General features: G+C 44.3%; 1 protein-coding gene across 3 annotated transcripts in view; it reads right to left on the reverse strand.

Annotated features, from left to right (window-relative positions):
- PDGFA (platelet derived growth factor subunit A) overlaps positions 1–16,597 on the reverse strand; it is a 145,288-nt gene that overhangs the window by 58,015 nt on the left and 70,676 nt on the right. For all 3 annotated transcript variants that reach the window (XM_061599720.1, XM_061599723.1, XM_061599722.1), the window contains exons 3-4: positions 14,879–14,983; positions 6,481–6,668 (exon numbers count right to left, since the gene is read on the reverse strand). In XM_061599720.1, the coding sequence (XP_061455704.1) occupies positions 6,481–6,668; positions 14,879–14,983 (293 nt within the window). The remainder of the gene's footprint in view (positions 1–6,480; positions 6,669–14,878; positions 14,984–16,597) is intronic.

Here is a 16,597-nt window from a genome sequence, read left to right on the forward strand (position 1 = left end):
CGACGACGTGCAAACAAGATCTGAAACAGGGGGGAACATTTTAAGCCAGTAATGTGTACACAGTCTTATAGACACACATTCCTGATCAACTGTGATGAGCAAGGATCCCACCACATGATCATGCAGGGAAGTGGTGTGCGTGTGTCTTTTAAATCAGGGTTAGTTTCTCATTTCTGTCAAGATGCCAATAGCGCTACCAAGGCCTAACACAGACCTATGTGGATGGCTTTGGGTAGTAAGAATTAGTGAGAAACAAAGATATTTGCAAAGATACCAAATATATGCACTTGTCTACATTTTAACTACCACCCCATAGACCAGATGTGGGGAATCTTTGGCCTCCAGATGTTGCTGAACTATGACTCCCATTTGCCCTAGCAAGCATAGCCAATGGTCAGGGATGATGAGAGTTGCAGTTCAGCAACATCTGGCCAAAGGTTCCTCACATCTACCTTAGACCTTATCCATGCTTTCTCTTCTCTTTAAAACTAATAATGATGATAATGAAAAAAGTTGGGGGATATTCTAGGCCTTTAAGGTAACAGTATTACTTCTAGTAACCAGTGTGGGGCCAATTACCCCATACATCACCTCCTCCCACACACACCTGCCCAGACCTTTTAAGATCTTGTTTGGAGGCCTTTTTCCAGGTTCTTCCACCTACTGAACTGCTAATGCTGCTTATTTATTTATTACATTTATACCCCACCTTCCTTTCATCATAGAACCCAAGGTGGCATACAAGTGATTCCCAGGCAGTCTCCCATCCAGGCACTGACCAGACCCAGACCTACTTATCTTTAGCAAGGTGGTGGCCTCATGTGCCTTCAGACCATATCAACGCAAGCTGTAGCCCGCCGTGCAGGGACACAGGATAGGGCATCCTCAGTAATGGCACGCTGACTATGGAGTTCTCTCCTATTGGAGGTACAGAAGGCCCCTTCAGTAAAGGCAAGTAAAGATGTATCTTTTCACCCAGGTTTTCAGAGAGAATTGAATGTTCAAGACAGGTTGCATTATTAATTATTATTACTGCTGCTGCTACTACTACAACAACAAATTTGGATTGCTGATAGGAAGAGCCCTGCTGAATCAGACCAAAGCCTATCTAGTCCACCATCCTGTCCTCACAGTGGTCAACCAGATGCCCACAGGAAGCCCACTAGCAGACCTGAGTGCAAACAGCACTCGCCCCTCCTGTGATTTTCAGCACTTGGTATTTGGAAGCAAGTGGTAATTGCCTCCATTGAGGCAGAGAATGCCCATTAATAGGCTTTTCTTCCATGAATTGTCTAATACTCTTTTAAAGGATTATCCAAGTTGGTAGCCATCACTGGCTCTTGTGGGAGCGAACTCCATACTTTAACTTTGCACTGTGTGAAGGACTTTCATTTGTCTGTCCTGAATCCTCCAACGTTCAGCTTCATTGGATATCCACAAGTTTTTTATTCTTGTTTTTATGTGTTGTTAACATAAGTCACTTTGAGTTTATTTTTTGGGGGGGGAAACCTACTAATAAATATAACAACAACATCATCTGGAGAGCCACAGGTTCTGTACCCCTGATTTAAAGGCCATGAGAACAAACCCCATCATAAATCGGTAAATAGATGCCACTGATCTAAAGCCAAATAAAGTCAACTGCGGGACTAAGCACAACCCGATGAATAAATACCATTCCTTTTGTAAAATATTTGTTTGATAGATTGTGGCAAGCAGAAAAAATGGATTTTGCCTAATGAGTGGATGTGGCATCAAGCCATAAGAAGTCTCAACCCCCAGGAGATGAGTCTATATGAAACACATTTACCCCCCACCCCAGATCAAAAAGCACTGTATTTCCACAAATAAAAGCCCAATTTAGCCTACATAATACTTAATTAAGGAAACATGACTGTACAAGGACTTTTTACATTCATAATGTCCCCTGAGTCATTCTGTCATTTTAAAATCAAGAGCAAGGCTGTGGGAGTTTGTGGGAAAAGGCATAATCAGGCCTGTTTGCTTGTTAATGCTGTTTAGCATTCCTACTCATTTTGGGTCATAACTGACCCCAGAGGGTTATAAAACAGTATGTTTAAAAAACAAAAAAACCTAATCTGTGCCACTTCGTTCTTTACATATTTCTCTGCAAAAAAAGGAGGGGATTGTTCAGTGCGTATTCCATCCCCACTACCAGTGTGTGAATGTGTGTTTTAGTTGGAGGGTTTCTCTAAAAGGCGATGGCTTAGTCACAGAATACATGCTTTGCATGCAGAAGGTCCCAGGGTCAATCCCCTGCATCTCCAGGGAGAGTTGGGAGAGTTCCCTGTCTGAAATCCCAGAGCGCCGCTGCCACTCTGTGTAGTCAATGCTAAGCTGGATAGATCAATGGCCTAACTCAGTGCAAAGTGGCTCCTCGAGTGCTTTATAGGTAAAAAGGTGATGTGGTCAGTTAGTCCCTGTGATGTTCCTGCTTATATTGTAAATATGGTAAGTGCTGTTTATATAGAAGACATATGGTAAGTGGAGTGAAAGAGGAGGGGGAGTACATGAGCAGTAGAACGCTGGATGATTGGCTGAGCGTTTGAATGGCTGGGAGTATAAATGGAAGAATGACAGTTGAATCTGGGTGGTGTTTAAGAGGGAGGTTGGAGGTGGATGGTGTTTGGTGTTGTTGAGAGCGAGTCGGAGTTCTGAGGCAATTAGTAAGAAGTCAAGTACCTAACAGAATATAGATGAAACCATACGCTTGTGAAACATTCCTTCAGTAATCTTGTTATTTCTAATATTAAATAAATACTTTCTTGGTTAAACATAAGCCTGATTCCTTCAGCTGGGAACACATACCAGGGGGAATAGCAAAGTAACCAAGGCTGAACAGTTGTATCGAATGGTGGCAGCGGCGGATCGGAGGAAAGTGTATCCAGTCCCACAGAGAAACCCAGGGCTGTATGCTTCAAAGACAAAAGGCTGCAGGGGGGAGAGGGTTGTGAATTACCTATACCCATAGACACAAGGTATCAAGATAGCCTGGCAGGGACTAAGACACAGTCTAAAGGCTATAAGAGATACAGAGTGTGGGGTAGTGAGGCCTAGCAGGGAGATTTGTTGAAAGCTGTGCTAGAGCTGTAAAGGGTAAGAAGAAAACCTGACGTTCCTGTCTGCTGACAGCCACAAGTGAGAGCTTCACAGGTGGTGCTGGGGAAGGACTTCACAGTCCCCACTTCTAATAATTGGGGAGGAATGAAAACACTGCACATTTGAGGTATGGGACTATAAGTCACCCCGACAGGTTCCCAATTTACCTTGCTATTATATTGTATGTTTAAGGTGTTTACCGCTCAGCATTGTTTTGTTCATATCTCCAGAGGGAAAAGTGCAAGACTTCCCCAATCTGGTACCCTCCAGATGTTGTTGGACTACAGCTCTCGTTATCCCAGACCACCAGCCAAGCAGACTGGGGCTCATGAGAGTTGTAGTCCAAAGCAGCTGGGAGTACCAGGTTGGGGAAGGTCAGTAAAAAGTATAAACTGTCTGTAATGACAGACATGGAATCATGCTGGGGGACATTGCAGCCCCTGGATGCCATCTCTGAACCGCTGTATCTCTGCACTATTATATAAACAATAATCCTTAATACAGTAAGACCACATTCTCACCATACATTATTGCACTATTATACCACTTTAAACAGTTATGGCTTTTCCCCAAAGAATCCTGGGAACTGTAGTTTGTGAAGGGGGCTGAGAATTATTAGGAATCATAGAATCATAGAGTTGGAAGGGGCCTTGTAGGCCATCGAGTCCAACCCCCTGCTCACAGCAGGAAATCCACAGCCAGAGCATCTCCCGCAGATAGCTGTCCAGCCTCTGCTTGAAGACATCCAGCGAAGGGGATCCCACCACCTCCCTAGGCAGTCGGTTCCATTGCCGAACTGCCCTTACTGTCAAGAAGTTCCTTCTAATGTCCAATCTGAATCTACGCTCCTGCAACTTAAAACCATTAGACCTAGTCCTACCTTCTGGGGCAGCAGTGAACAAATCTGTACCCTCCTCTATGTGACAGCCCTTCAGGTACTTAAAGAGTGCAATCATGTCACCCCTCAGCCTTCTCTTCACCAGACTGAACATGCCAAGTTCCTTCAACCTTTCCTTATAAGACTTGTTCTCCATACCGGCTATCATCCTCGTCGCCCTCTTCTGAACCCGCTCTAACTTGTCTATATCTTTCTTAAAATGAGGCACCCAGAACTGAACGCAGTATTCCAGATGAGGCCTGACTAATGCAGAATATAGTGGGACTATTACTTCCCTCGACCTGGAAACTATAGCTCTGTTTATGCAGCCCAAAACCGCGTTTGCCTTTTTTGCCACAGCATCACTCTGCTGGGTCATGTTCAACTTGCGGTCCACTACAATTCCAAGGTCCTTGTCACATGCACTACTGCTAAGCCGGGTATTTCCCATCCTCTACCCATGCATTTTGTTTTTGTGGCCTAAATGCAGAATCTTGCATTTGTCTTTATTGAATGTCATTTTATTAATTTCAGCCCAATTTTCTAGTCTATCCAGGTCCCTTTGGATTTTATTCCTGTCTTCCATTGTGTTAGCTATCCCTCCCAGTTTAGTATCATCCGCAAACTTCATAAGGCTTCCCTCCACTCCATCATCTAAGTCATTGATAAAAATGTTGAAGAGTATCGGCCCCAGGACAGAACCCTGTGGCACTCCACTCGAGACCTCCTTCCAGTCCGAAGCAGAACCACTGACGACCACTCTTTGAGTACGGTTTTCCAACCAGTTGTGAATCCACCTGACAGTATTTCCATGTAGTCCGCATTGGATCAGTTTGCTAATCAAAAGGTTGTGGGGGAGATCCCTATTCCCCTCACAGTGCTACAATTCCCCGAGTTCTCTGGGAAGAAGGATTGACTGTTAAACCACTCAGGGAATTGTAGATCTGTGAGCAGGATAGGGCTCTCCTAACAACTCTCAGCCTTCACAAACTATACAGATCCCAGAATTCTTTGGAAGCCATGACTGTTTAAAGTGGAATAACAGAGGAATCAACGTCTGGTGTGAATGTGGCATAAGTGTGTAGTGAGGTAGCTGAGATACTTAGCTTTGACTTGGGATCCTTCCAGTGCAAATCTTCCTCACACTAGGTGGCCTTAGGCTGGTCATCTGGAGTAAAAATACTGACCTACCTTACAAGGCTGTGCAAGGTTCACAAGATGCTCACGAATGTGAAAAATTTTGAAAGTTCTGCAAGTGCTATATAAATGCTTAAGATTTTAGAAAAATCCCAGCACAGAGGAGGTCTGGGAGGGAGCGCCAGGCAGTAGGTGAAAATGGGTGGAGCCTATTTTAGGAGCCGAACGGGGAGCAAGTAGCAGGAGTAAAGGTCACAGGCTGGAACATATCAGGAAGTAAAGTCACAGGATGTGCAAAAAGAGAGGAAGGGAGCACGCCAGGGAGCCTGGGTACTAGTTTGAATGAATGAACAAATTAATCTTTATTTTTACCCCGCCCTTTTTCCAAAACTGGAATTCAGGGCGGCTTACAAATAAAAACTACACATAGGTAAAAAAACATACAAAAATATACAATTAAAATAGAATTAAACTATTCGTGACATTAAAACCATGAAACATACACTTAAGATACTAAGACAATTTAAAACATTGAGAATAGGACCATAGAACAATACAACAGACCTTATGAGGCCCTATCTTAAACATCTTCTAGTCCAAAAGCCTGTCGGAATAAAAAAGTCTTTGCCTGCCGACAGAAGGATAGCATGGAAGGCTTGAGAGGCAGCAAGGAAAAATGGTTTGGAGGACTTGGAGCAAAGTATACAGCAAAGGACATGTTGAGAAGTAAGAAAGTCATTAAGTGCTCTAAACTGTGTCTGCTTATGGTTAACAAGGTGATCAGTGCCATTAACGCTGTGTGCCAGTCCTTAATAAAAGAAAGAGAGGCATCTGCTAGCATGTGTTTTAAATTGTTTTTATAATGTTTTAAATTTTAAAGTTGTGTTTTAAATTGTTTCTAAAATATGTGTTTTAAATTGTATATTTGTTTTAATGTTTTTGATTGCTGTAAACTGCCCAGAGAGCTTCGGCTATGGGGCAGCATACAAGTGCAATAAATAAATGAATGAATGAATGAATGAATAAGTAAGTAAGTAAATAAGTAAGTAAGAAAGTAAGTAAGTATGAAAGCTACGGTCTCCTATAAACAAACACATACAAACAAACAAACAATTTTATTGCACTGGAAATTGATTTTTCTTTTGCACCTGGTTCACAGACCCTTCCCCTCAAAGCCCCTAGTGGATCCATGGGCCACAAGGGAAGAACTGCTGTGCTAAGGGCATCTGGCTGCTAAGGGAAGAAAAACAAAGAATGGGATCATGCAAAACGCTGGACAACGTCGCCCTCTGGCCCACCCCACCCTCTGGCCCACCCCGCTGCACCAACGCTCCGGCTCTCCTCACCTTGACACTTCTGTGGTGTATCCGCGACGGCTGGCACTTCACACTGCTGGTGTTGCAACAGCCCGTGCAGCGCTTCACCTCCACGCATGGGGGCCATATCAGAAAGTTTGCAGACGTCGGATCGATCTGGCTCCGAGGTATCTCGTATATAACAGTTCGTGTTTTGCAGACGGCAGGAACTGCTTCCTCTGCAAAGGGAAGAAGGTGCACTGAGATAAGCAGCATAGTCAGCAACAGTCCACAAGCTGTGTGATAGTTTCCCAGTCTGCATAGGGCAATGCTAGGGGACCACACACACTCACAAAAGGCTTTGATCAGAGCTATATGAACTCTTTCAACAACAACTAAAAACTGGGTGAATGCTATTCCAATTTTGCATCAAAAATGGCAAATTCTGCAAGCTGAATTAATGTATGCAAATTAAGTAAGTTTGCATGTATTTGCTCTATTTAATTCACGCTGGTTCTACTAGTTCTACTTTCACGGGACCGAGAAACGCCGCCATCGCCGCCCCCCCTTTTAGCCCCGTGGAGCTCCAACCAGCCTGCAGCCTTCAGTTGGCAGCCTGCAGTTGGCAGCCTGCAGCGCCCACTGTACGACCCGCTGGACTCTCCGTCCAGCCTACTCAGCCTGGCCAGCCCAGCCAGCCAGCGAGGCCTCGAGGCGACTGAACATTTTTTTCCCCCTCGCTGACGTCGCCATCTGGGGAACCTTCGTCGCTGTCGCTGCCGGGCCTCTCCAAGCCGGAGAAGGAGGAGGAGGTCGGCGGATGCTCCACGCTGCGGTCGCCCTTAGCACAGCCACTTGAGCTCGCCACAGAACAGCCACCGCAAATGATCCTGGCCTGATGCCAGTGGGTCTACTCTTAGTAGAAGCAGCACCGCCTCCCTTCTGTTGTTCGTTCGACTGTGTGGGGGACTGTGCCGTGGCTTGCCCTGCGCCTCCAAGCAGGCTGTCTGCGGTTTGAGAAGACAGACTTGGGACCCCTGGTTTTAGTGGGTCTCTTTGAACAAAAAGCCTTCTACCTACAGGATAGCAATTTGGGGGGAGGGGGGCCTGCCTGATTGGCGGATACTAAGGGGGGCATGTGCAGACCAGAGGGGGGTACCGTGGGAGGGGTGGGGAGCCATGATATTAAAAGGCTAGGCAGCAGATCCTGGAAAGGCGCGGGTGGCAGGCCATGCCAATTTAGGGGAACAAGGGATAGATGCATAATATCTATCCCCTGTTCCAGGCCTGTCCATAACCAGAAGACAACTGGGGGACGCAGGACTCCATCCGACCTTTGACTGCTGCTGTGTAACGCCAGGTCTGTGGTACAGAAAACAACGCTCATCCATGATATGATCCTGGATGAGAACGCAGACCTGGTGTGCATCACAGAGACCTGGCTGGATGAGGCCTCAGCTCCTACGCTTGAGGCCATGTGTCTAGCCGGTTTCCAATACGCACAGCAGCCGAGGGTCGGTAGGCGGGGAGGGGGAGTGGCAGTCATCTATCGAGGGTCCTTGGTCCATGAGACCAAGTTTGTTGACTGCATGTACTGGAGGTTGGGCCCAAAGGGCAGTCTAGGGATTCTACTTGTGTACCGCCCACCCCGCAACACAGCAGACTCCCTGACCGAGGTGCTCGAGGTGATCTCGGATGTACGAATGCTTTCCCCAACCTGTTGGTTTTGGGGGACTTCAACGTGCATGCCAAGACTGTCCTCACTGGAGCCCCTCGGGATTTCATGGAAACCATGACTTCCTGGGAACTGCACCTTCGTAATATAGGGCCCACCCATGTAGCCGGTCATGCTCTTGACCTTGTGTTTGTCTCGGGAGGGGAGGGAAGTGCTCTGAAAATGGGGGCTGTTTCTTCCAACCCCGTGTCATGGTCAGATCACTACCTTATATATATATATAACCAGCTCCAGACACTCTTGGATGAAACCGATTATCTAGATCCATTTCAATCTGGTTTCAGGCCCGGTTTTGGTACTGAGACAGCCTTGGTCGCCCTGTATGATGACCTATGTCGGGAGAGGGATGGGGGGAGTGTAACCCTGTTGATTCTCCTTGATCTCTCAGCTGCTTTTGATACCATCGACCATGGTATCCTTCTGGAGCGACTTATGGAGTTGGGAGTTGGAGGTACTGCCTGGCAGTGGCTCCGCTCCTACTTGGTAGGTCAGCTCCAGAAGGTAGTGCTTGGGGAGCATTGCTCGATACCCTGGGTTCTCCAGTATGGGGTCCCGCAGGGGTCAGTTCTGTCCCCCATGCTCTTTAACATCTACATGAAGCCGCTGGGGGCGGTCATCAGGAGTTTTGGAGTGCGTAGTCATCAGTATGCTGATGACACGCAGCTCTATTTCTCCTTTTCATCTTCTTCAGGTGAGGCTGTCAATGTATTGAACCGTTGCCTGGCCGCAATAATGGACTGGATGAGAGCTAATAAACTGAAACTCAATCCAGACAAGACTGAGATGCTGTTAGTGAGCAGTTTCTCTGATCAGATGGTGGATACTCAACCTGTCCTGGATGGGGTTACACTCCCCCTGAAGGAGCAGGTTCGTAGTCTGGGAGTTCTTTTAGATCCTTCATTGTCACTTGAGGCCCAGGTAGCCTCGGTGGCACGAAGTGCGTTCTACCAACTTCGGTTGGTAGCTCAGCTACGTCCCTATCTGGGCAGCGACGACCTCGCTTCAGTTATCCACACTCTGGTAACCTCAAGACTGGACTACTGCAATGCGCTCTACGTGGGGCTACCTTTGAAGACGGTTCGGAAACTGCAGCTCGTGCAAAACACTGTGGCCCGATTGTTGATGAGGACCAAACGATCTGAACATATAACACCTGTTCTGGCCCGTTTGCACTGGCTGCCTGTATGTTTCCAGGCCAGATTCAAAGTGTTGGTCTTGACCTATAAAGCCTTACACGGCGCGGGTCCGCAATACCTGATGGAACGCCTCTCCCGATATGAACCTACCCGTACACTGCGTGCAGCATCGAAGGCCCTCCTCCGGGTCCCGACTCATAGAGAGGCTCGGAGGAAGACGACAAGATCTAGGGCCTTCTCAGTGGTGGCCCCCGAACTATGGAATAGTCTCACTGACGAGGTGCGCCTGGCGCCAACATTGCTTTCTTTTCGGCACCGGGTTAAAACGTACCTCTTTTCCCAGGCATTTTAATATATTTTAGTATATTTATAACACTCTGGTATACTAAATTAATTGTGTAATATGTTTTTAGCTTTGAGAATTGTTATTATGTGTGTGGTAATTATTATGTAATTTTATCTTATTGTATTTTTATATTTATGTTGTTCACCGCCTAGAGAGCCGTTGGCTGTGGGCGGTATAGAAACTGATAATAATAATAATAATAATAATAATAATAATAATAATAATAATAATAATAATAATAATAATAATAATAATAATAATAATATACATATTATATATATTTGTTACTGTATATAACCTTGATTTGTTTTCAAAAATGATGTTGCAGTATATAAGTATTTTTATAAATAAACGAACAGTAGCACATAGTTGACAGTGGCTCAGGAACAACAAACACTCATGCAGCAACAGCACTGCCTATATTAGTGGGCTGCCTAGATCCAACTGACTGTAAGACTGGCTCTAGCTGCTAGTAATTCTGTCCTATTTTAAAAGCAGGCTTCTGGTGCATTCAGTTTGACAAAAGATTGTCTCCATTCAGATAGCAAACCTGATCTAGCAGTGGCTATTTTCTGTGTGAGCAGCTTGTTGAACCAATCACAATACATGTTAATAAAAGTACTGCTGTTTAAGGTCAATTAGTACCCATTTAATTTTAACACCCTAGCTGTTGCTGGCAGATTACTGTTAAGGTTTATTAGGGTAAAGGATTAATGTAATATTTTACAAGAAATTACAGGGAATTCATCTGCTGCGTGGAACTGACTTCCTTCCACTCTGCAATTTGCATGAAGACATACATTCTATCAAACTGACTGCTGGGTTGCCCATCAGCTTAGCCCTAACCCAATGCATTCGGTGAGTTGCCTGGCTTTTTGTATATATTTAATTCCTTATATCTGTTTAAGTATTAATCTATCATCTCCTTTTTTCTTGTTTTTTTCTTTTAAGGAACCTTTCAAAAACTAGTTGCAATACTGTTCCATGGATTTAGGGGGATGCATTTTGATGACAACCCAGACACTAGCCAATTGGTGATGTTCAGAGCTGGCTTTTGCTACAAAATGGTTGAGCTGTTTTTGATGTCTTTTTGGAACTTAACTCTGGAAAGCAAGAAGTATTTTTGTATTAAATGTGGCAAGACTGCCTCCCAACCAGCCCCACTGCTTTATAAATGTCATATCTATCTTCTCTCTTTGAGTGACAGGTTCGCTAGCAGGAATGACGCTGTTAGCAACAACAGAAAAGAATGCACACTCCTTTATGATGTGGCCAAATTGGTGGTCTGCAAAACATCAGCTGGAGGTCCAACCCTGGACCCTAACTTCCCAGTTGCCCACCCCTACATTATGTCATGCTGAATGCATGTTTGCAAGTCTGTTCTCTGCAAATGAAATGGCTTTTTTAAAAAGCCACACTTGGAAAAAGGAAACATAACAGTTGAGATTCTCTAGAGTTTGTGTTTTTATATAAATGTTTGCAGCTACACAGAATTTTAAACTCCCTGGTCACACATTTTAATCTCTTTCAACTAAAGTTATACATCTATTTGTCATCCCACACTGTTCTTTCTACCAGTTTCTATACCAAAAGTTGTAAGAAAACTAGACCTTTTCTTTTAAAGACAAAATGATTAAAAAAACAAGTGACAGTTTTGTGGGCTTTCCTCACATCATTAATTATTTGACAGCGGAGGCACAACTTTCTTCAACTGAAAATCAAGGCAGAATTCACTTTTCATGCCTAAAAGGTTTTATTCGTAAGATTAAGATTGGCACAGCCTCAGAGAAGCAACCCCTTCTATGTTTCTGCATGAATCTGTTCTAAGTCTACCCTCTAATTTATTTAATAATTTTTACAATATTTGTATACCTTTTCACACCAACTAGTTCTCAAAGCTGTTGCACAATAACGAAATCAGACTGTATATAGACCAACTGCACTGCCCATGCAATGACTGAAGTGGAATACCCAGTGAAGTCATGATGGAATTGTACACGTAAAGAACAACATTCACACTTATTCCATGAGGAAGGACCCCGAGTGCTATAGCACCACTTTCCCTTTTAAACTACCTAGGTGTAGACAGGAAAGTGATATAGAACTGCGGTATTTATAGAGATCAGAAAGGAAAGAATTCTTTTCAAGATTCCCACTTGGATTACAGATCTCTCCTTGCAGGGAGCTTCCTTCCCACAGAGGTGCATCATGCAATTTCACTATTCAGTTTTTGGCAAATGCTGAAGATGCACCTCTTTACAGCTGGCCTTTGACACCTGAGATGTATATTTTTAGGATGCACCCTGTTTTTGTGATTCTAAGTTATTTTTAAATTGTTTTTAAGGATGTATCTTCAATTGTTTTAACCCACCCTGGGACCTCTAGGTGAAGGCTGGGTAACTACACTAACATAATTATGGTGATGATGATGGTAGCAGCCAAAGTCCAATCTGCAATTCTCAGTTTCTGCCCCTGAAAGCTTAAAAAATGGGAAAATGCTAGGCAATGTGGGTAGAGCAGATTGTGATGTTCCTGCTTATAGTGTAAATATGGTAAGTGTTGTTTATATAGAAGACATATGGTAAGTGGAGTGAAAGAGGAGGGGGGAGTACATGAGCAGTAGAATGCTGGATGATTGGCTGAGCGTTTGAATGGCTGGGAGTATAAATGGAAGAATGACAGTTGAATCTGGGTGGATGTTGGGAGTGTGGAGAAAGAGGTGTTTGAGGGTGGATGTTGGGAGTGTGGAGAAAGAGGTGTTTGAGGGTGGATGTTGGGAGTGTGGAGAAAGAGGTGTTTGAGGGTGGATGTTGGGAGTGTGGAGAAAGAGGTGTTTGAGGGTGGAGGTCAGGAGTGTGGAGAAAGAGGGAGTTGGAGTTCTGATTAATAATAAGTCAAGTACAAAACAGGAATAGATGAAGCCATACGCTTGTGAAACATTCTAAAACTAATCTTATTATTTCTGATATTTAATAAATACTTATTTGGTTTACCAAAGGCCTGATCCTTGGCTGGGGGATATACATACCAGAAGGGAGGGCAAGGTAATTACCAAGGCTGAACAGAAACAGTATCTAATGGTGGCAGCGGTGAAGGGAGGAATAATAACAATTCAAGTATCCAGAGCAACCCAGAGTTGTATGTGTTATCTATAAAGATACAAGGGGGTTGGGAACAGCATAAGCACGCAGTCACAAAAGTAACCAGCTAGAGAGAGACTCAGGCAAAGTCTCTGGGAGTATTGGTTATAGGACGTGACTGGTGGTGCTGCCTAGCAGGGGGATCTAGTGAGATCTGTGCTAGAGCGGAGTGAGAAACCATATAAAGGACGGTCCGGACTGGTGGTATCCCTGGTGGTGCCTAGTGAAAGGCAGTAGCCACAAGCAGGTGGGAACCTAACAGGGAGAACCAGTGAAGGGCATCACACAGATCCTGTGGCTTGCCAACAACTAGACCAACTCCAGAGTACAAATTACAAGAGCAGATTTAAATCAGTATAAGAAAGTGGAGGCATCTTTAAAAACAATAAAACGTATATTCACTATCTAAGGTATAGGAACATAGGAAGCTCCCTTATGCAGAGTTAGACCATTGGTCCATCAAGTTCAGTATTGTCTACACTGACTGGCAGCGGCTCTCCAGGGTTTCAGACAAGGAGTCTCTACCAGCCCTACCTGGAGATGGTAGGGTTGAACCTGAGACCTTCTACAATAGGGCCCCACTCATTTGGCGGGTTATGTTCCAGACCCCCACTGTAAAGCGAAAACTGCTGTAAAGCGGAACTCATTGAATAGAAAGGTGCGCGATTCCCGAAAACCGCCGTAAAAGCGGAACAAGCACCATATGAGTGGGGCTTTAGTCTAATTGCGTCTAACTGAGACAGCTGTATTAGCGAATCGCTGTAAAGCAAAGCACTGTAAAGCGGGGCCCTACTGTACATGCAAAGCAGATGTTTCACCACTGCCCTTCCCCAGTCCAACTCTTATCTCTGACCATTAGCCATGCTGGCTGGGGCTAGTGGGAAGTCCAACAACATCTGGAGGGCCACAGGCTCCTCATCTCTGACATACACAGAGGGGAATCTGATCATTACTATGTGCTGGCAGCCAAACTAGGTGGAACAAGATACAAATGGGCCCAATTTCCACTAGATTTTTCCAGTCAAATGTGGTGGATGTGGAAGAGGAACCTCCCCTACTGGTGAGAGGAAGAGGCTTTGGATATGACTTGCTCTCTCCTAGTTAATGGTGTGGAGACTTTCTAGGTACAGATAGTTTCTAAATAGAGACAGAAAAAAAGGGGGATGGGCTTTTTAATGCACTGTGGGTCTTAGGACATTGGCTAAGGCTGGGGGGGGGAGGCAGTCAGATTTTTTTCAGAGTACCTGCTGTCGCTACTGGAACTGCTCCCAGCAGATGGTATTCGCATCACCCAGCCCTTTGAACACTGGCTATTGGAGGCACAGGGAAGGTATGAAGTCTTCCCATATGCCTTGCTGGTCCTGGCAAAGAGAGATCCACAGGGCAAGGACAGATGTTCTTCAGCTTCCTTTCTCCAGTCCAACAACTGCTCCTTCTATCAGCATTCTCAGAACAGCAACTCATGCAGTGATGAAATGGGCAGATTAAGGTTGGGTAGTTTTGGCTTTTTGTTTTGTTTTGCTTTAGGAGAGACCAATCACATTCAACACAGAGAGGTCGATGTACCTCCTCTTCCCCTTGTCCAATCAGAGGCTGATTGGTAGAAGGCAAAGCCAAGAATGAGTCACACAAAGATCAAGCAAGCAGACTCTCCTGAGGATGGGTGCTCTGGGTTCATAGACGTTTTCAATTATTTCATTAACTGTTCTCTCACAGAACACTCATCATCATCATCTCAGGACCATGCCAGTGCAAGGCCAGCATGGAGTCAAAAAATGACTTAAATGAATCGACACAACACCTTATTTCCTAACTCACGTTTCACTGTGAACATGCCACAGCACGAGAAATGAATGTAAAGAATTTTCTGGACATGTTACCTCACTAAGAAGATGACTTGTGGAAAAAAGCAGAAAATTAAAAAAAAAAAGTGGTATATGTGTATCCTGTTTGGGTTTAAAGGCCATTTTTTCTTTTTTGCCCTTTAATTTTTTTTTCCAGAAAGACTCGTTTTTCAGGGCCAGCCACAAAGTCCTTTCATCCCTGCCTGAAGACATTTTAAGAAAGTATGTTCAGTTTTCCCATTTCTTACCGACGCTTCTTTTCCTGCGAATGGGTCTGGGGTGATTTTCTTGCACATGTTTGGCAGAGTGAATGCTGTGCGATATCAAGTTTGTCTCTGACACATCGTCATATCCTAAAAATGAAGCAACAAAAAAGTCAAACTTGTTCATTACGATTTGTCTGTTTTTTTAAAAACTACTTTATTTGAAGATTTTTCAATTACAAAGGAACAATATGTTAACCAATATTAGATTAAGCACTCATTAAGTCTTTTCCACCTATCCACTTTAGTCATCATATGCCTGAAACATTTTCCCAAGAAATAATCCTTGAAATGATTTGTTTTATATAAATCTTTTATACTTCTCCTTCACAGCTTTACGATCTGGGAGGTGGCTTCGCTACAAAAAAAACCCCAATACACCCTATTATATAAAAATCTCACACACCCCTTACCAAGAAATATCAGGAAACCTCTTTTATGTCTACAGACAACAGACAGATTATTTGCAAAGTACTTGAAATCATATTCCAAACTAGGAAAGCAATTTTTAAAAATGAAGATCTGGAAGCTTTTTTTTGTCAAATAAACAGGTCAAACAGCTAAACCTTAGAATGCAACTCAGGCCCAGAAGTCAGCAATTATTTACATAATGAATGAGCTCTCTATTCCAAATCTTCAATTCAGGATTTTATTTTATTTTTGTTTCTAGACTCTTTGGATATTTCATGTGATATTTGCCTTGCTACAAGAATTCTTCATACTCATCTGTAATATGCTGAGTTGAATTAAAAACAATGCAATTTAACACATTAAATCCTCTTGGATGTTGAGATCAGCATAGAGGCCCTTTTGGTAATTTCGCCACCCTCAGTAGTTCTGCCACCTTCATTTGGGGGTGTGGCGGCTAGGAGAGGGCATTCTCTGTGGCAGCCCCTAAGCTGTGGAACTCCCTCCCTACAAGGTGGTTCTGGCAACATCATCATACAACGTTCGGCAAATTCTGAAGACACACCTCTTTACCCTGGCCTTCAACACCTCAGGTGCATATTTTTAGGACCCACCCTATTTTCTGTGATGTTAAGGTTGTTTTTAACTGTTTTTAATTGTGTTTTTAAAATTGTTGTAACCCATCCTGGGACCTTTGGGTGAAGGCCAGGTGGTGGTAAAAACAACAACAACCCCATGAATGCAGAAACAAGATTACTTTTCTGCAGCTTCAAGTGCCCTCTGAAATAGCCACACCTCAACCTGCCATCTGAGATGCCACCACTGAAAAGGCGCTGTAACGGAGATAAACTTTTGCAACGGATGGGAAGATCTGCTTCACATGTCATGCTGAGACAAACATTGGCTTAGCACAGGTGTGAGGAACCTTTGATGTGGGGAACCTTGCAGAACTACAACTCCCATCATTCCTGGCCATTGGTCATGCTTGCTGGACCTGATGGGAGTTGTAGGTCAGCAACAACTGGAGAGCCAGATGTTCCCCACCCCTGGCTAGGTGCATATACACAAGCTCCTAAAGGTATAGTTACAGCCGCTTTGCTCTTCCTTCCTTGCTCCCACACCACACCAACTCTTTCCTGCTTTACAGCTCATGGTTAGTCTGGGGAGACCTAAACAGTGAGCCTGGATTCCGACACCATTCTAAGCTAAACCTTGACTTAGATTAGCTTAGCAGCTCAAAGGACCATGGGGGAGCAAAGCACACCTGCAAGCTCCTCTCTGGGAGCCTGCACATTC

Source organism: Rhineura floridana, chromosome 17 (genome assembly GCF_030035675.1).
Source record: "Rhineura floridana isolate rRhiFlo1 chromosome 17, rRhiFlo1.hap2, whole genome shotgun sequence".
Taxonomy (NCBI): Eukaryota; Metazoa; Chordata; class Lepidosauria; order Squamata; family Rhineuridae; genus Rhineura; species Rhineura floridana.